The following is a 21,680-nucleotide window of genomic DNA, read 5'->3' as shown; positions in this document are numbered from 1 at the left end:
CACTGAAGCTTTTTCTTCCCCCTTCAGATGTAGCAGGGCAGTGCTAAGGTCCATGGGGAAAAAAATGCTTAATACAGCAAAAAAAAGCCCATGTTTCTTTTTTTTTTCTTCTTTACCTCAGTTATTTTCTCTCTGTAGACTTGATTTCAGAAGCTGACTGGATGAAATGCTCATGTGGCATAAATTCTGTACTTTGGGAATATGTAAGCCCTTTGGTACATGGTCATGTGTACTTCAATCAGGGACTGTGCATACTTCAATCAGGGGACTGCATCCAAATTTGTTTACCAAGTGTCTATGCCACAGGTGCACCCTGGCATTTTCATCTCACAGCATAATGTCAGAATGATCCAGAACATCATCTATGCTTTAAACGATCTGTGTGATTTGCCTCTGGGAATGATTTGCATATGTATGTGCTAAACTGGAATTTTTTGCCTCACATCTCTTCGCGAAGCATAAGTGTATCAGAAAACATGCCATTGAAGAGATTACTGCACTATTTGCATGCATTTCTATGCATATGCACTAAACCATTCAAAACACAGCATTAGGAAAACAATGACTTGAAATATGATCTGACCATTCACACTGCAACATATTTACCAAAAATACATTTAAATAATCTATACAGTATGTCTAGATTTGCACCTTAGTGAAATACAATCAGGATTAATTAATAAGATTAATTAAGGAAAAATATTTCTTTCGTATTAAAAACCTAAATGTATTAAATATATTCAACCAATATGCAATAGATTTCAAATAAAATGTAATGTATTGTAAAAGTAATGTTTGTTGCTAATCATATAAACATTACTCATACTATTCTATGTTCACCATGCCATAGACTTGCACCAGTTCAGTCCATTTTCACTTAATAAAATACACATAATGTGCAATCAAATGATTATGTAAACACATAAATATACATTACATACAGTATACAGTGCTCAGCATAAATGAGTACACCCCATTTTGAAAATATATATTTTGTATCCATTTCTCAGTGAATATAGGCAATGTATTTTGGTTTATTAAAACAAAACAGATTTATTAAACAGATGAATTTATTAAAATAATAACTTAGTCACTAAACATATTTAGAAATTAAAGGATAATACAATTGAATTCAAGCAAAATATTGCAAAAAAAAATTACAACCTAAAAAATTTCAATTCATGTTTAAATTTTTTGCTTCTCTTGATTTTTCCTCTTTTTTAAATTTGTATTTAATATGTTTCTATAACATTTAAATGTGAGTGTACTAGTTTTTGAATCATTATCGTAAGTTATTTTGTTAGATAAGCTCCAGATTTGGCTTCAGTACTGACTAATCTAATGTATATGCACAAATATAATATTGTATAGCTTCCTATTAAGGCCCTATGTTCCTAAAGGGCTGTATATGATTTTCTCCTCTGCCATATTATTGTGCCAAACTCAAAAAGAAAATTGTTTGTGAAATGAACGACTAAGAAACTCATATGTACAATAATTCTACCATATGAAAGCACTATTATAACCTATATTTTAAGTGGAATAAACTGTCAACTATTCCAGCATAAGTTTTATGCAGTGGATGCTCTTCCGGCCACAGCCCAGTAATGGGAAAGAGGTTTGCAGTTTTCAATTAACTTACATTCGTGCCAATATTTAAAGGGCACCTATGATGAAAATCAACATTTGATAGCTGTTTGGTCAGATCTGTGTGTAGGTAAAGTGTGCCCACCGTCATACTGGAGTGATAGAAACACAATAATTCTCTTTTTTAAAATTTACTGATATTAAAATAGGATCCAAATACCATTGATTTTGATGCCCACCGCAACGTGACGTAGAAGTGCGATTTTCGTCACCTACCGAATTGATTGACAGGTGCCATGTTTCCATAATTACATGTATACACATGTCCACAGAACATTTTTTTGCAAAGAAACTGGGATTAAAACATATGTTACAACTCTCTGTGATCAGCTGCACTTCAAAAAATAGTTAAACGTTTTTTTAAAACAGAGCATGTTTGTAATAAATCGCTATGTAATTCTTAACCGATATAATAACCACAGCCACATGGTGTCAGTAAACATGCATATATATATGTACTGCAAATGGCATTTGTGTGAGACTCATCGTTTCAGATAGGCTTGAATAGACTCCACCGCAAATACCTCAAATAAACTTACTTTATTTTTGGCTCGTGACCTTATTTCAGCTTCATCTGTGTCTGTCTCTATCACTGACTTCTCTTTATCTGATATAACGCATGAGAAGCAGACATGCATGTGGAAGCGGTGGGTGGGGAGAAGCAGATCATTTGAATTCAAAGCCACAGGCTACAAAAACAGCTACATTGTCATCAGACGCCAAAGTGGGCAGATTCTACATTACATAATAAATAATCTGATGGGTATTTTGAGCTAAAATTTACAGACACATTCTGGAAACACCTAAAGTCTTATCTTACATCTTATAAAAGGGGTAAAATAGGTGCCCTATAATGCCAAATCACCTATTTTGCGCCTATGTTGTCAGTAGATTACATGCATCTGATTATTATCAGTGCTGTTACTTTTAAAACCTGACATTGACGCAAACTGGATTAGGGTTATATTTCTGTAGGACAAGTACCATGATAATATACCATGATATATATTCTGATAATCAGTCAGTACCATCTGAAACCATGACAACGCCACAGTACTTTTCTGTGAGTGTGTATAATTTTAAGCCCATATCCAGCCTGGCACAACCGAATGCATGTCCAGAGCTGTGGTGGCCAGAGGCAACTGTCAGCGTGTGCGCTGAGGGAACGAGTGTGTGTACATGATGAAGTGTGTGTCTGCATGTGTATGTGAGAGAGAGTGTGTGTGAGGCAGAGAAGTGCGGGGGCTGAGGGGTGGCAGACTGTCTATCTGTCAGTCACAGAGCAGTTGCTTGTCAATCTGGCACCCTCATCTCCTGCCATCATCATCTCTGCCTGACCCTGTACACACTTCCATCCATTTTCTCTGTTTCTCACGCACACACCTGCCAAAGCATGAAAGTCCGAGCTGTATAGTAGTGCTAGAATCCATCATCGTGAATGTATAAAAGCTTATTGCTGTATATACAGATTATGGCCTAGATTTACTAACAGCCTGCGGTAACATAAACCCTCTTGTGGCATAGAAAAAAATTGTCAGTATTTTCTAAATTTATTATGTATGTGTTGGAGTTACAAATGAAAAAGAAAGCCATTTAAAATATTCATGCAATGGAATGTGATTTAATAAGGTTTACAACAGACGGTTTACTGGTATTGGCGCCATCATGTAATGGCCAAGACATGTCTTAAAGTGTTAGTTCACCCAGAAATTAAACTTCTGTTATTAATTACTAGGGGTTTCAAAATGAATGGTTTCTTCGATGCACCATGATGCAGACGCGAACAATTCTGTATTGGTTCAATAATAGATCCTAACCGGTTATTATGTACTGACGTCATTTATCTCATATGTCGCGGTACCTTACTATGGCAAAGGAGGCGACCGTGAGTAATTAAAATGCTCCAACTACTTAAAAAGCAGACAACTTTGTACAATTCACTGCTTGTGAGATTAAGCTAAACAGTCTTTCACTGACACTGAAGTTACAGCAGAACCCAGGAGCTGCTATTTCACTGCTATGGAGAAAACGAAAGCTGCAAACTCAATTTCTGCTTCTCTCACTCTCTGTCTCTCTCTGTCTCTCTCTCTCTCTCTCACTGCGATCTTTTAAGTTGCTGGCCTATTCGTTAGGTAACCTTTCCTCTCCTTTTTCAGCTGTAACAGCAATAATTGTGCATCCAGACACAAGCGTTTATGTGCAAGTTTTCTCCATTGTGTCTATCACGAATCAGCTGTGATACTTTACGTATCTCTGTGCATCACGTTGCATGGATGATGCTTTCCATACTCAATTTTTTATTTTACTTCCGCTTATCAGTTTCCGCGTGACTCATCGGTGAGAGCCAATCGTGACCTTTTCTGTTGAACACAATGACCAATCACAGGTGTTTAAAAACTCACTCAACAATGCTCAGAAAGCAAGTGGGAGTTTTGTTTTGATACATTCAAAGAGAGTGCCTTCTTTAAACAGGTCAAATTAAAGGGACAGTTCTAATTTGTTTTAAATGACATAAATGTATTACAAATAATATAAAAGCCTAAATATGAATATATTTATAAATTGTAAATTTTAATACAAGAATTCTTGTGTTGTGAAGTAAAATATAAAAAGAAGTATGGAAAGCATCTTCAATGCACCGTGATGCACCATGATATCGAATTGAACAGAATCGATGGGATGATAATCGTAACCGAACCGAACCATGAGACAAGTGTAGGTTCGCACCCCTATAAATTACTGAAACTGGTCACCTGCAAATGAATTCACTCAGATGCGCCTATGCTGTGCAAAGGAATTCACACGCTGGCATCCGGCAATATCAGTCCTCTTGAATATGTGCAATATACTGACACTGAAGAGAATAAACTGCTAAATAAAGTCCTAGCTTCATAATATTCTGATAGAACCACTGAATGCACATGGTCTGTTTGTTTGGTGCCTTTCTGAACTTTAAACAATTCAGGAACTGTGCTAGTACTAAACGATATATTGACATAATCTCATTTGCGATTTGGCTAAACTGCGTAAAATGTGAGGACAAGTACAGTGATGTAATCAGTAGTAAATTTCCCCTGAAAGAAAGAGTGTGCTCCTGCGAGTCACACAGAACAACTAAATATGACCCGAAGAAACCCAGGAAACACCAATCTATGAGAAATCTTTATAATGTAGGATAAACAAAATATAACTGCTTTCACTTGACTCAAAGAGATTAATAAACACATGACCACAACAACATATGGTTTATCCGAGTTCTTATTATAATCTTCCTGATAATAAAGTACATAGAAGGCGAAAAGGTGGTTCAGTGGTTGGTACTGTCGCCTCACAGCAAGAAGGTCGCTGGTTCAAATCCCTGCTGGGTCAATTGGCATTTCTGTGTGGAGTTTGCATGTTCTCCTTGTGTTACCGTGGGTTCCAATGGGTGCTCCGGTTTTCCCCACAGTCCAAAGACATTTGCTATAGGTGAATTGAATAAACTAAATTGGCCATAGTGTATGTGTGTGAATAAGTGTGTATGGATGTTTCCCAGTACTGGGTTGCAGTTGAAAGGGCATCCACTGTGTAAAACATATGCTGGTGGTTTATTCCGTTGTGGCGACCCCTGATGAATAAAGGGACTAAGACGATCACGTGATGATATTGCATGATATATTTTGGATAATTTGCCAGAAAACTATAGCTTTGTTGAGTAAACACTGCTCCAACTGAACACATGTTCTGGAGATTCACAGCTGATCACAGAGTTGCCTTTATAGAATAATCGCATTTGATTCATAGAATTCACCTAAATTATCTTAATTTGTGTTTTGAAGATGAACGATGGGGGTTTAGAACGACATTAGGGTGAGTAATTAATACCCTCATTTTCATTTTTGGGTGAACTAACCTTTTAAGCCATTTTGTGATAGCTCATTCTGTGATAGGTGCTATAGGTATAATTATTGTGTTGTTAAAAAAGAAATCAAATTAAGTTCTCCACTCATTTCCATTTATTTATAATGCCAGAAGATGATGTTCTTCCAACATATCGATTGCTAAGCAACATTATTTAAAAAAATTGCATTGCTCTTGGTTGATTGAATTTTTCATTATGGAAATGAACTGCTGTGTTCTTTAATCAGCATTTTGTCAGTAGATCATCTGCAGAACTTTTCCCATCAGCACCTTTTATCAGATAGCAGTCTCATACAAATTTGCAATGTTTAGTAATTTTGGTTCTATGAATGTCTTTATATACTGAAAACTCATTCCGCCATCTCTCTAATAATTTCCTGTCTTGTCTTTATGACAGAAGTCCTATAGCACAGAAGTGGTTGAAATAGAAAGAAAGGTTAGTAGATATGATCTACCTTTTCTCCATTAGCATTGCCGAGCACATAGCAGCCCATTATGTGGATGAGATTGGGCTCCGGGTTTAATAAACTCATGAATCTGCCAAGCTTCTTCCAGAACCTGCACAAAAAAGCTCAGAATAATTACAAAGTCAGGATGTGTGGTTCCTAATTATGAACTGAGTATTTGTCTTCATACTGCTATACAGAATTTCATTTAACTGAACTGACATCAAATATTTGTTTTATGCAGAGGAACTAAAACTTTAATTAGTTGTGATCTTGAATTATTGATCAGTGACTACATTTACATAGACATCAGTAATTGAATTATTTTCCATAGTCTGAATAATATGATTAAGGTGTTTACATGAGTTACTCCTTGAATGTTCCTATCATGATCCAGTTTTACATGATCTAGCACATAATTTGATTAACATCATTGCGTCACCACGATATCTGTATTTCCTCCGGAGTTTCATGTAATTTCGGGTGTTTAACTTTTAATTTGTCGACTTTAACTGCAGTTTGGCACTTTCACTTGTATTCAGGAACATTTCATTCATGCCCCTGTGACAAACGAGATATTGGATGCAAGTATGAACTGCTGGAAGTGTTGTTTTAATGGAATTTGATACCGCATGCTGTATTAGAAAAAAAAAAAAACTTCATTTCGCTATGCAGGTGTCTGTGGTCGTTCACTGACTCTGTAGGTGCAGAGAACAGTGTCAAACACACAAGTGTGTGTGTAGACTATCCTGTCGCAAAATGGGGCGAAAATCATACACCACGGTAACAGTTTAATTGCGGTATTTACATGTCTCTACTGCACTTTAATAATGCAATTAAAATCGGCATACTCCACTTGTCTACTTGTCTTAATGCATTTCTGTTTAGTTCGATTATGACTTCAGTCACAATAACATCATCAAAAATTATTGTTTACATGGTAGACTCTTAATCATAGTATTGTCTAAACCATATTTAAACTGGATTATTGGTATCCATGTAAACATACTCACTGTTATATTAATCAGTAAATAAAGAGGACAATCTTTTCTGGTTTAAAAAATACAATGACTAAAGTTTATACAGAGCATAATACAATAATAGGGAGCATGTTAAAATATAATTAACAGGAATGCATGAAGGGTTAAAAAGGTGACAAAGATGTGACTTGTCTAGGCAGACCAGCGGTATCTCCTCTGGGAAGATATTTGGTTAAAATTAGTTTTAAAAATTGGAACATTCAGTCAATTTTAACACAAATATAACAGTTTTTCTGTTAAATAGTAATAATAATTACTAATAAATCATTCTAGCAGACCTCTTATGTCTAAACACAGGGGTTTAATTTTGCCAACAAGCTAAAAAAAGCATATAGTTATATATATTTTACATATAGGAAGAAGCTGCTTGTGTTTTGGCAAAACATTGCCTGCAAAAATCAAGGTTTTGTTTGTGCTCGCTGAAACCATGAGATGGCCTACTTCTGACTGAACATGGTGATTTTAGTCTATCATGTTTGTATCCCTGGAATACATTCTGAAAGTCGTCACTATAATCTTATTTCTTTTTATTAATTATGCAGCACTTTTAAAAGTAGAACAAAATGATAGATTCCACGAGCTATAATTTGTTTTGTGAAAGCGAGCACTCACTGCATCATGCCCTCCTCTTTCTCTACTTTCGCAAACGTAGCCACTTTGTTCTTCAGAAGGTAGAGATGACCTGGGCCTCCCTGGAGAAAACACACAAACCAATTTACACAGCACAAAATAACACCAACGTAAACACTCCACATGCACACTTACGAAAAAGCAAGATATGCAAATAAATCACACACATATTATTTTTTTCTCAAACCTGACAGAAGATGAGCATGTTCCAGATTTTGCAGCCTTTTCTGTAGGCGGTGAGTTTCTTTTCAATCTCCTCTGAAGAGGGGAGAGATGAGAGAAGACAGATAGCAGAGAAGTAGAGAAAGAGAGGGGGTTGTATGAATTTACAGTCCAGTTTTTCATAGTAAACAAATTGCACAGGGTTCCCACTGCCAAATACCAAATTTTTGCCTGATTTTCACTGACCAAAAAGCTGAATTTCCATGACCTATATAATGAACAGTAAAACAGGCTCATGTTTTGAGCAGTCCCTCCAGAATTTTGAGATTCTGTGATCACTGTCCACACAGGACACTTTTCACTGTTTAATAATTAATAGCATTATATTTGCATATAGAAAGTGCTCATCTGCTGTGCAATACTTTGAGTTGTCATAGACACAGCAGAGCACTGCACTTCTGCATTCAGCCACAGCAAAACAATGCATGAAATGCCACACATTTTTCCACAAATTTTGAGGAAGGCACGAAAAATTGAGGCCACTTTATGTAGCAATAATCAGATTTTTTTTCTCACAAAATCCAGGAGGAACTGGTTGAGCACCGAGCAGAAAAAAAAGTCACAGACAGAACTTTAACAGGGACAGCCTGGGGACTGCATTTGATTTCTGCTTGACAAGTGGGAAAGGAATAAAATGGCAGTGAAAATAGCCTAACTATAACAATAGGCAAAAGATCTGAGACAATAAACACAGTACACTATACAAAATACATTTTGATAAATGGGAAGTAAATTTTAACATGACAAACAAAAATCCCTAATATTCCATAACTTAGACAAAAGATATATACAATTCCCTGACTTTTGATGTCTATAGTAGACTTTTGATACGGTGACCGAGTGAGCCAAACATGCTGCAATTTAAGAAAACACTAGCAATTCCAAAAAAAGCCAGCAAATTAAGAAAAGATCTTCATCCGTTTGACAGCACACATACTGCAAATCCTCACAATGCATATCCATTAAAAAAACGTGCTGCATTCTCACACAACGCAAAGAAATTAATAAAAATTTCCGCACAGTGGAAACAATTTAAGAAAATGCACTTCATTTTCCCAAAACATGTGCAAAATCAACAGAACACAATGGAAATGTTTCAAGGGGACCCAAAAACGTGATGGACGCCGCTGTACCGTGACTATTTTTCTGAGTTTTTTTTTGTTTGTTTATTTTAACATCCTGATTCCCTTGTCTTTTGTATCTTTTTTTTTTTTGTCATGGAATTTATATTCTTGCAACTAGCATTATACATTTTACAACAATCCACAAAACAATTCCCAAATAAAACAATCAACATCTGAGAAAAAAATAGATAAATAAATAAAAATAAATAAATAAATAAATAAATAAATAAATAAATACAGAAAAAAATACCTTCACTCCATTCACATCTAAGGTTTTTAAGTGATTAAAGAATGCAATAAGTTGTTGCCATTTTTCAAAAAACTGTTCTCCCCTACCTCTGATATTGTATTTAATTTTCTCAAGTTTTAAAAAGAGCAAATCTTTGAGCCACAATGAAATAGAGGGGGGTTGTGGGGAAATCCAAGACAACAGAGAAGAGATGCAAAAGCCACAATGTCAGTGTGTCTCCGGTTTAAAGGTTGACACTGAGAGGGAACACCAAAGATTGTGATTAAAGGGCAAACAGCTAACTTGACCCCCAGAATATCAGAAACAATTTTAAAGAAAGTAATCAACAGTGATGTAACTTGGGACAAAATACAAACATATGACTAAGGTTACATGGTGAAAGTTTACATTTATCACACATATCTGAAACATTGGAATATATTTCAGAAAGTTTGGCCTTTGAGAGATGAGCTCTGTGAATCGTTTTAAATTGTATAAAACTGAGGCCCAATCTCAATTCTACCCCTTAGCCCTTCCCCTTACCCCTACCCCTTGTTTTGTGAAGGGGTAGGGGTGTCCCAATTCTCTTTAGTTTGAAGGCGTAGGGCTAAGGGAAAGGGGCCCTTCGCATAAAGATTTTTCAGGACCACACTCAAAACCAAGGGGAAAATTTTCCAGAATACACTAGCCACAACGGCAGGATCGTTGCACCCGGAACTAAGATGATGCACAAATTAGTATTTTTTGTCATTATTACGAATTTTTTACAACAAACAAGCACATGTTTTAATATATTCATAACCGTGTTCATGTTTTACCGTCATGCTTAAAAAAAAAAAAAACGCAAAAAATAAAAAACCGCTAAATTTCGCAATCTATAATCCCTATTAATAACTCCTGTATAGCAGTCCCACAACATTCTGTCACTAGATGACACTTGAATACCCTGTCAGAAAAGTCTAGTGGCTGGGAATGAACTTTTTACAGTGTCTGCTATGTGTACTACTGTGTAAATACACAGTATAGTAATGATCTTATTGCCACATTAGATCGTTATGATAACATAATATATGCCTTCAGTGATTTCTTGAAGATAAATACCCAAAAATAGCACAACTGGAATAACTACAGCAGTCGTGATCATCTGATCTCATTTGAAGCAAGAGACCGCGATGACATGATGACATGATGACATGTGCAGGTGCTGTAGTGCTGTCCCAATTCTTAGGGGTAAATTTTGAAGCCCTTCCCCTTCACACTCGGTTTTAAGGGCCAAGGGGAAGGGGTAGGGGTACAAAAATAGAATTGGGATTGGGCCTGAATCTAGCGCACAAAGTGGAGGAGCGCACATTAGCTATGTTTCCATCGAAAAATGCGAATTAACATTATGCGCAAAACTGGATTATTGGATAAAAGACGTGCGAACAAAAGCAGCGTTTCCATCCAACAAGTCAGAGAGAACAAAATCGTCACTTCCTGATTAACTGGCGCCAAATATCAACAGTAAAAACAGAATTTGCTGCAGTAGAAGAAGCTGCGTCAATTACGCTTATTGACAGTGGAAGATGATTTACGGTTAGTTGTGTTAGAAATACAACCAGGTTGTCCTCACAGGCCCATGGGAACCCTGATAGCTAGAAAAAAACACAGGAATACACAAAGAGAAAAGAAAAAAAGTGTTTGAGCAATTAACACATACCTAGTATATCATCAAAGGTGGCATGTTCATGATCCTGTGGGCAAAATAAAATACAACAACAACTCATAAAATAGTGCTTCATAAATCAAAGACAGGCGTTATCAGTTGGTAAATATTACTTGGCGTTTTTTATAGAACATAAATCAAGCATAATATAAGCGATGAATTACAAGCTGGGTTTTACAAAGCGGCTGGGCAATCTTGAAATTTGCACTACTAAAACTTGCATGCGAGAGCTGACTGGCACACATCATTAGCAATGCTTAACACGATGTGCTCTATACTGTATAATCCAAACTTTGATTCCCTTTGATCCTGTTTATGACTGCGTTATTAAACTGTACTCACATAGAGAATAGGGATAATGGAGGGGTCGTCCCGGCGGATGATGTTGGGAACGTACTCGGCCTTTGGTACTTTCGATGAAATTAGCTGTTCAAAAACAAGGATGAATAAAACACGTACTTATTAATGCGCTCGTGGATGATCAAAAAGCTGCACTACATTTAATGAGGACGTGATTATGAGTTCATAAGAAGGCAGCTGGCTCGTATGAAATGATTGAAAGATGTGTGTACCATGATTTTGGGTGGGATGAAATCGTCGCCCTCACAGGCTGCCCTTTCTGACTCTCTCTCTTCCTCCCAGTCAACATCATCACAGTCTTCTTCATCCAGATTGCCAGATGATGCCTGAAGGTCTCCACCTGGGGAAGAGGGCATCCACAAAAAAACACAGAAACAGAACGAGAGCAGATAAAAGATCAACGAGGTGACAGGTCCTTCATGTTTAAAACAACCCAACATGACCTTTGCGAGGACGTCTTATATATATATACGCACACATATGGACAGCAGAGCGTATCTATGGTAAAGAGACCTTTTACACATACGTACACACACAGAGATGCAGATGTGTGTGTCTATGTGTGATGAATAGCATAATGAATGAATCTTAGGAAGCCTGTAATGAACATGTCCACTTTTTTAATTTCACAAATTGCTTTCTTATAATACAAAAGAATATATTATTGATAATAATAATAATCTAATCACCATCATGTTAATGCAATAAATAGAGTACACTGAGTATAATAATGAAATTAAGATTATATTTAATATTTGATATTAAAGGTGCAGTAGGGGATTGTCTTCAGAAACATTTTTAGATGTGCTGGTTGAAAGTCTCTTCACAGTCCAATAGTAATGATTAAAGTAAATGATCTAAATGTGTTTATATGTATATTTATATTCTGGATAAGGCATAAAAGAAAAAAATGTTCATACATATAAAAAAAAAATCTCTTATAATTTCGATTAGTAACCCAAACTGTCTGTCAACAAATGTAGATTTGGGCTTCTGAGCATCTCTGTTCGCGCCACGCGTTCACGTGCACATGAGACAGTTGCGGTAAAATCAAAAATTTTAAAATCCTGAATCAATATTGGAGTTACTTTTGCATGCTGGAGGAAGAATAAAACCATGGCTGAAGTATTTCTCTTAGATAGGTAATGTTTTAAAACTGTTTTAGTCCCCCAAAGCTTATGTAGATTTAGCTGTTTTACGAATGGGTTATATGCACAGAAGTGTTGTTCAGCCACTGAAATTTTCCAGTAAAAGATTGATGTGACTATTTTCAGATTCATAAGGGACCTTTTACAGCATCGATATTGGAGATTTTTATTTAGTTTAACAACAAAACATCAGTAAATAGCGCTATTCCGCCTAGCCTTATATTCACATACACAGCCTCCCTATATTGTTTACCATGCTACTCTGAATATTCAGTCTGAAACAGCATGTAAGTGTGGCTTAGTAATAAGTGTAATTCCTGCACGCCACCGGCCAACCACTAACTACATTTCTAACTAGCGAATGACATGAACTAGTGGGTTGTCTGCTGTCACGTCGCGGTGTGTGCATTCGCAATTTCAGGAGGCGTGGCTTTGAAATACAGTCCCTCCCCTGCCGTCCAAAGATAACATGTTAACTGGTTAGCATAAATCAGATAAGGATGCGGCCGGAAGTTAAAGAGAATTTATTGTATTATTTATTAAATTTCCCAGTTATTGTACTTTGTTAACATTTAACCCCATCCCAACCCTAAAGCCAACCGTCACAGTAATGTAAAAACAGTAGTTGTACCCAGTATTATTTATGCTATCTATTAAATTACCCAATAAATTGTATTTTTTAACGCCTACATCACCAACCCTAAACCCAACCGTCACAGTACTGTAAAATATTAATTATTGTTATACAGTGTTATAAAAAATGCTATTATAATTGACGTGCATCTGGAATGGCAAAGAAAGCGTTCTTGCAGGACTCCCAGAGTTCATCAAGATTATCTGGATTCATCTTCAATGCCTCCTCCTTCATTTTACCCCAGACATGCTCAATAATGTTCATGTCTGGTGACTGGGCTGGCCAATCCTGGAGCACCTTGACCTCCTTTGCTTTCAGAAGCTTTGAGAATCTTGGGTGCATGTGGGTTCCAATAGGTCTTCTGCAGTATTTGTGATGATTGAGATGAAGTTCAACAGGTGTGCATCGGAGAAATCTACCTGCTGCCACTTTTCCAAATGATCAACTAGAAGTCAAGTTATCAATTTGTTGCTCTTACAACTGGAATCAATGACAAGACTTTTGTCAGGAAGTGTATAGTTGTGATCTTACTCTCTTCCTTTAAATAAAGTAAAAACTAAACTTAAAAGGCAAAAACCTCTAAAAATGTTCATCAGTGGTGGATCATAATAATCCAAGGGCATGATTTTAACAGGCATCGTAAGATTCACCAATTTATGAGTGCTTTGTGTGGGTGACAAATCATGTGCAGAAATCAGAAAAGAGACAACATGTCTGTGTGTAAACTCACTGTCTCTGGAGTCATGGAGAGAGTCAGGCTTGACGGGTGTGGGGTCACTCCAGGACCGGCTGAAACTCTTCGCTTTGCGATCAACAAATGCTAATAACGAAGCGGAGGAGGAAAGCATCACACACACTGCTCTTCAACACACATACACACTCTGGGCTCTTGCCTGAAGCTGGGATGTGGCACGTTTGAAGATTTCTCCATTTTAGCTTTAAACATGAGAATCAATTTCAACCCTGTATACTGTAACTCTTATTGATGAGAAGGAGGTGAGTTATTATGAATCCAAATCACACCGCTAGTTGTCAGACAAGAGCACCAAAGGTTGTTTTCATCCTGTTTACCAGATGCCTGAAGCTTTTGTAAACCCTGAAAATAATTCATCTGACTTCATGAATTATTGTCAAGCGATGTAATGTTCACATATTTCCAGTGCATTTATAAAATAGCACAAATGAATAAACAGATGAAATCAGACAAACGTACTGATGACATACAACCATATATAAGCATTAACACACCCATTCACTCTCTCACACAAACACGCACACATAAAAATGTCTACAAACAACTCACTCTGGGCCTTCACCCTCCTGCTGCCCACCATCCTCAGATGTTTCCGGAAGTTTCTAGGATAGAAAGAATTTGCAGAAGCACAGTGGATTGGAAGAGAGGTATAAAACAGGAAAGGTGGAACAAACATGAGAAGAATGGGAGATGGAGAAAGAGGAGACAAAAATGGAAATTTTAAATATATTTTCAAACAATCCATTTATACATGGTATAGCATTAGCATGGCTGATTATGGACAGGGACGAGTGTTTGAAGTTATACAACAAGCTCAGTGCACTCCAAACAAATCCCCAGCCCTCACAGTTCTTCTGTAATAAACTGACTAAAATAAACAGTTTGACATGCAGGCTTTAAGCTTCTAAACACATTTACTCATTTGTGCAGTTTATGAGATTTCATTTCTGTATTTACCACTTTCAAAGCACACATCTGAGCTGTTAGCTTCAAGTCACCATGAAATCTAAACAGACAATGCTTACCTTTTATGGAACATTGGAGTGTTTATTATAAACCATTTACGTGTCTTTTTTTGCAATTCATGTGCCCTCATAATCCTTAATGGAAAAAAAAGATCCATCTTCCAACCACACAGTTTCTCTAATAAGAATAAATACATGACCAGTTGGTCAAATTTGGTAGTTTTTGTGCTCATTTCTATTAATTCCTTTATTTATTACTAGGGCCAGAAAGAATCTGCGGACATTTTTTGCTAATTCTGCGCAAAATTTTGTTATTCAATTCACCTTTATTTGTATAGCGCTTATACAATGTAGATTGTGTCAAAGCAGCTTCACATAAAAGGTCACAGTAAATAGGAACAGTGTAATTCAGTTTGTAGTGTTTAAGTTCAGTTCAGTTACAAATCTGCGGAATGATTTTGGGAGTGTCGTAACTAAAAAAGTAATATATGAAATAAAAAAATAATACCTTAACTTTTATTTAATGTTTACAATGCAAATCCAATTAGATCCACTTTATTTGGTAAACAAAGCAAGTTTTTTATATAACAGATCTACTAAAAAACAGAAAATATTACTTTACAAACTGTATTACAAATAAATCACATGAATATTTCCATATCACACAATAATATTACTGTAATTAATTTAAAAACGGATTAAATATAAATTTACACACATTTACACAAGTGAATAAACAGAATCAATGATAAGCTAAAAATCTGCTGAGATTTGCGCACACCGATTCCGTTTGGGCCTATTTATTACCCATTCACTCAAAATTCACTTAATTATACACTAAATGTCAAACCCCTTTTTCCCCTAGACCAGCATCAGCGGTTTGTAACAATACTTTTAATATGCCTGACAAGGCCTCGAAGAGAAGAAATTGCTCAAGTAAAATCTGTAAAGTGTAAATTGCAAATAATTGTAAATAAATGCAAAACAACGTTTACAGAAAGCAACATAAAGCAGATCATCACCTTATGGAGGCTGCCATTCTGAGATCACACCAAATGCCCTATACTAGAACATTATTTTAAAGTCTGTGGGTGAAAATAATACAACAAAACTTGCAACAACAGCAAAAAATACTGAATTTGTGATGGTACAGCATATAATGTAGGTTTCAGTACAAACACTTTAATAATAAATATTCTGAAAGCTCACTGCCTTCCTGCCCTGTTATAGGCAATAGGGCATCCGACTTGAAGTAGCACCTATGTGGCCATGAAATGTATGTCATCAAAGTAATTGGATTGTGATTGGACAGCAGCCATCTGATTCAATCACATATTCCATTTACACACAACCTTAACATTCAGATGCCCTCTTCATGCTTTAGCTTAATTATCATGGAACTGAAAGCACGGCATTGTGAAATGCAATATGCCAAAATGTATGCATCAACGCTGCCTTAAATAGCCGAAAAACCACATATGAAGTGTAAGACCACAAATACTTTCATCATGTTGTCATTACTGGAGTTCTGGTGAATCAAAGCAGGTTGAGTTGACCAACTCGTTCAGCTGACAGCCTCCCTCCTCTTGTTAGCACTCAACACTTGTTCTCCATGCATCATGTCACCATGGTTACACTGTAGTGTAGTATAGTAGGAGAGTGTGGATAGGTAGGTGGTCTTTCCTCATTTGCCAATAAATAACAGGGCAGCTCACATACTCAATCCAGAGCATTTACAATAAATGAGAGCTGTGCCAGGCATGAAATTATGAGGCAATGGGATTTTTTGCAACAAAAAAACACATACATTTACAGTTGAAGTCAGAACTATTAGCCCCCCCCCCTTCGATTTTTTTTTTCTTTTTTAAATATTTCCCAAATGATGTTTAACAGAGCAACGAAATTTTCACAGTATGTCTGATAATATTTTCTCTTCTGGAAAAAGTCTTATTTGTTTTATTTTGGCTTAAATAAAAGCAGTTTTAAATTTTTTTAAACGCCATTTTAAGGTCAACATTATTATCCCCTTTAAGCTATATATTTTTTCAATAGTCTACAGAACAAACCATCATTATACAATAACTTGCCTTATTACCCTAACTTGCCTAGTTAACCTAATTAACCTAGTTAAGCCTTTAAATGTCACTTTAAGCTGTACAGAAATGTCTTGAAAAATATCTAGTCAAATATTATTTACTGTCATCATGGCAAAGATAAAATAAATCAGTTATTAGAAATTAGTTATTAAAACTATTATGTTTAGAAGTGTGTTGAAAAAATCTTCTGTCCGTTAAACAGAAATTGGGGAAAAAAATAAACAGGAGGGCTAATAATTCAGGAGGGCTAATAATTCAGGGGTTTCCCAGTGATGGGTTGCGGCTGAAAGGGCATCCGCTGCGTAAAACAAATGCCGGATGAGTTGGCGGTTCATGCCACTGTGGCGACCCCGGATTAATAAAGGGACTAAGCCGAAAAGAAAGATGAATGAATGAATAATAATTCAGGGGGGCTAATAATTCTGACTTCAAGTGTACACACAAACTGATGGCCACAGTGTTGTTTTTCCTTGACATTAACAAGAGTTATTTATTTCATTTTTTTGCTAGCATGATGCAATTTCCCAACTCCAGACTATTTGAAAGCAGCACTGTGACCTAAAATACGCTGTGGTAAAAACTAATATCCCTGCACTACAGTGATGCATAGCAAAGGACATTTTTTTTACAATATGTACTGTAGCCGCTATGAGCCTCTAATCAAATCCACCAACATGAATATTTCACAAAAGAGACCAGGGCTTTTTTTAATCCTGCTGTTATATTTGAGATGGCTACAAAGAGCACGATGACAATGCATCTGTATAGCTGTCAGAACGGCTTTTCTCCTTATGTCCATCTTGCTGACGTCCGTCTAAACTGCTGTCAAAGTCAATGTGCCGGCTGACAGGGAAAGAGTGCAGATCTTCATCAAGTTTCAAAAATAGAAGCCCATATCGAGGGAGCCATGCCTTTTCAGCAAGCCATTTTTAATCAAACGCTCTAATGATCTTAATCCTCATTTGAGAGTGTGCTGAAAATAGAGGGATCAGTCAAAATCGCTGGAGTGTGACATGTTGATCCTTACAGATATATACATCCGCTTTATGCGAGGAAAATAACATCACACAGTTCTTTAGAAGCACAGCTATTCACATGCGCACAACAGAAACAGATCAAAGATTCTATGAAACTACTAATCAATGCGACAAGATTGAGTGTTTTTCCAGAATCTCCAACAGGAAAAGAAAGTAAAAATACTAAGGGCTTACAAATGGGTAGTTTACCCAAAAAGAAAGGAAAAATAAAAGAATATACTGTAATTACTTGGTAACCCTCAAGCGGTTAAGTGTTTTTGAGAAACATCTTGGCCATTTATTTCAAAAGAGTTAAGGTGAATGATCTCAAAAACATGACAAAGTCACTATGAAAGCTATCAGCCATCAAAAGTGGTTGATATGACTCACTATATTTTAAGCGTTCATTCAAGTTGCTTGCTGAAAATCTTGACATCTGCCCTACATCACTTTAGTGCTTTCATGTGAAGTAGACAAACCTGATCTGTGAATGATCTGTACATTTGAAATCAACTCATACAGCTCAAAAACTAAAGTGATTTTTTCATCAATCTGATAGATCTAATTAACATCTAAAATTAACAGACGGACAAGTGTTTAAAATGAACACTAAAAAATAATCATTTTACAACTGTTTAACAGTTGAGCATCATCACTTTTGAATCTATTCAGCCGATATACAGCTCTGGCAGGAACACCTTTAACTTAAAAGGCACGTATACTGTATGATGAAAATCATCTTTTGTAAGCTGTTTGGACAGAACTGTGTGTAGGTATAGTTTGTCCACAGTCATATTGGAGTGATAGAAACACAAGTCTCTTTTTTATTTCCTGACATTAAAATAGGATACAAATCCCTCCCATTTTGAGGCTCACCGCAACGTGACCTAGGAGTTTGATTGACAGCCACATGTTAACATGTCTCCATAATAAGGTGTACAATCTTATCCACAAAAAACATCTCAGCTCTCTGTGATCATCTGCAGCTCAAGAAGGAATTTTACAAGCTTAAAATATTTTTAAAACAGTGCATGTTTGTAATCAATACAGTAAAATCGCACACGTGAACTTTATAACAACATTGTGTGTGATTCATCGTTGAGGAAAGGCTTGAATTAACTCCACAACAAATACCTCTAATAACAGTTGGGAAAGTTCTTACTTTAGTAAGGGAGATCTGCTTCATTTTTGTCTGTCACTGTGTTGTTTATCTATGTGAAGGCTACCCACACTATCATGCACGTGGGAACGGTGGGTAGGGAGAACTAGATCATTTGCATAAAAGGCACAGGCAACAAAATGTCCTACAATAGCTACAATGTCCAAATAACTCAAATTTTCGAGATTTAAAAAGGTATAATGAATAATCTGATGGGTATTTTGAGCTGGAGACATTCTGGAGACACAAAAGACTTATATTAAATCTTGAAAAAGGGGTAAAATATATACTCTTCAAGTGTAGCATAGTGCACTGAAATGGATTACACCATTAGCATCTCTCTCAAAAAAAAGGTTTGATAGTTTTCCTATTGAAAGCTTAATTCTTCTGTAGTTACAACATGTACTAAGACTGAAAAAATGCTTTCTGGCATAATAATCAAGGAATTTTGCTGCTGTACCATGGCTGCAGCCAGCGCAACAATATTATACAGCTCCTGAACATAGGCCCCAGCACCAAGCCCTTCACTTGCACCACCAGTTAGAGTCTGCATAATATAATTGCTCCTGCTGCAGTCATGGTACAGCAACAAAGTCCCTTGATTATTATGCTGGAATTAGAGTATAGTTCCTAGTTGGTCAAGAAGATAGCAACGTTTTTTAGCAACTAATGTAAAGTGCAACCAAACATAAGTGTTAATTTGGATACATCACATGAAAGTAGAATAAATAACAGTCCCTCCAGAATTTCGTGAACCTTTTTCTGCGTTTTCTAAAATCACTGATTTTGTTTCGGCTTTTTTTTAAAAGAATCTGCAGCATTTCAGAAATAATGCGAGATCTGCAAAATTTTGCGGCATTTGCTTGATTTTGTGAATAAATTCACCAAACACAAAATCGCTAAATCCTGGAGGCACTAAAATAAGCTTCAATTGATGTATAATTTTTTAGGATAGGCCAATATTTGACTGTTTAAAAGTATTTGAAAATTTGGAATCTGAGGGTTAAAAAAATCTAAACATTGAGAAAATTACCTATATATTTGTCCAAATAAAGGTCTGAGTAATGCATATCATTCATTTTCTTTTTGGCATAGTCCCTTTATTAATCCGGGGTGGAATGAACTGCAAACTTATCCAGCACATGTTTTTCGCAGTGGATGACCTCCACACTCATACATCACGGACAATTTAGCCTATCCAATTCACCTATAGAGCATGTCTTTGGACTGTGGGGGAAACCAGAGCACCCGGAGGAAACCCACACGAACGCGGGGAGAACATGCAAACTCCACACAGAAACGCCAACTAACCCAGCCGAGGCTCGAACCAGTGACCTTCTTGCTGTGAGGCGACAGCACTACCTACTGCGCCACCGCGTTGCCGTAATGCATATTACTAATCAAAAAATTGTTTATGATATATGATATATTTACAGTAGGAAGTTCACAAAATATCTTCATGCAAGTTCTAATAATTTCTAAAGAAATGTTCATAATTTTTGACAAAAAAAAATTATCTGTCATGTTATATAATAAATGAACATTGTTCTGTTCATAACACAAAGCAGTTTGTAATGCTTTGAAATATTTTAACTACAGCACACAAGCAGAATGGACATTCTGTGATTGCATGAAAATGAAGTACTAAGTTATTATTATTGTTATAAATCTGCTCAATTTGTGTTCGATGGATGGCACTCTTGAAAGATAAAAGAGTGAGTAGAGGATCCTTTCATGTGCCATTGTTTTGTAATCATAATGGATGCAACAAGTTAGTGCATCTGCAACGCTCCCTCAGCAAGAGGACAGAAACAGGCATCTACAGTACATTTACAGTATATTATTCAGCACAACACAGGATCTTTGTACAGTGCTAAAAACTACATTCAAAGTCTACTCTAAATTACTACAGACTTGAACTCTGTTAAACCTTTGCTGGGAAGAGACTCATATCTGTCCTTTCAATTTACCTTTAGAGCACAGCGCCATTAGCTCTATCTAGCAATTCAGCATAATGTTAGAAGACTTTTTTTGATGATCTGCCAGCAGGCCAATTAGGTTTTACCGGTGAACAACTGTTTTTAAATATGAAAGCCAATTCGGCCATGCGGAATGAGATTTGCTGTTGAGTTATTCATGGTGCACATGGCACAAGCGTGCTGTGTGACACTTGACAGATAGGTGAAACTCTGAAAGCATCCAGTTGTCAGCTGCATCGACCGACACACTCCAGGCACCGCACCTTTGGTTTTTCGATTGGCCTATTGATCCGTGAAGATAAGCACACACTCCCAGATACTATGTGTGTGTGCATTGATCAGATTTTCCTTTCATTCAAGGACGGTAATCCTGAAATAACTTGCATCGTGGGACCATAAACATACAACAAAGGTCCTACTGCAAAATGACAAATTGCAGAAAGTGTTGTGTGAGGGATTTGCTGTGGGACTTTGAAAATATTAGTGGCTCTGTAAAAAGCAATACAAGTAAATCTATGATGATGATCCATGACATCCTTGAGCCAAAAATATCAGCCTACCGGTATTAAAAATATTCAAATTAATCATCTAAGAAAGCTCACAGCGTGTAATGTTTTGAGCACATT

The 21,680-nt window shown here is 36.4% G+C and overlaps 1 protein-coding gene across 1 annotated transcript in view; it reads right to left on the bottom strand.

The window, feature by feature from the left end:
* The window catches only part of nsmfb (NMDA receptor synaptonuclear signaling and neuronal migration factor b), a 53,499-nt gene that overhangs the window by 10,660 nt on the left and 21,159 nt on the right, over positions 1 to 21,680 (bottom strand). Inside the window, exons 5-12 of the mRNA XM_056457861.1 lie at positions 14,389 to 14,441; positions 13,816 to 13,905; positions 11,516 to 11,643; positions 11,286 to 11,369; positions 10,938 to 10,971; positions 7,851 to 7,921; positions 7,646 to 7,725; positions 6,003 to 6,105 (exon numbers count right to left, since the gene is read on the bottom strand). Coding sequence (XP_056313836.1) covers positions 6,003 to 6,105; positions 7,646 to 7,725; positions 7,851 to 7,921; positions 10,938 to 10,971; positions 11,286 to 11,369; positions 11,516 to 11,643; positions 13,816 to 13,905; positions 14,389 to 14,441 — 643 coding nt within the window. The remainder of the gene's footprint in view (positions 1 to 6,002; positions 6,106 to 7,645; positions 7,726 to 7,850; positions 7,922 to 10,937; positions 10,972 to 11,285; positions 11,370 to 11,515; positions 11,644 to 13,815; positions 13,906 to 14,388; positions 14,442 to 21,680) is intronic.

The sequence above is a fragment of the Danio aesculapii genome, chromosome 5 (assembly GCF_903798145.1).
Source record: "Danio aesculapii chromosome 5, fDanAes4.1, whole genome shotgun sequence".
NCBI classification, from domain to species: domain Eukaryota; kingdom Metazoa; phylum Chordata; class Actinopteri; order Cypriniformes; family Danionidae; genus Danio; species Danio aesculapii.
The sequence above is the reverse complement of the archived record's forward strand: the minus strand, read 5'-3'. Positions and strand labels throughout refer to the sequence as shown.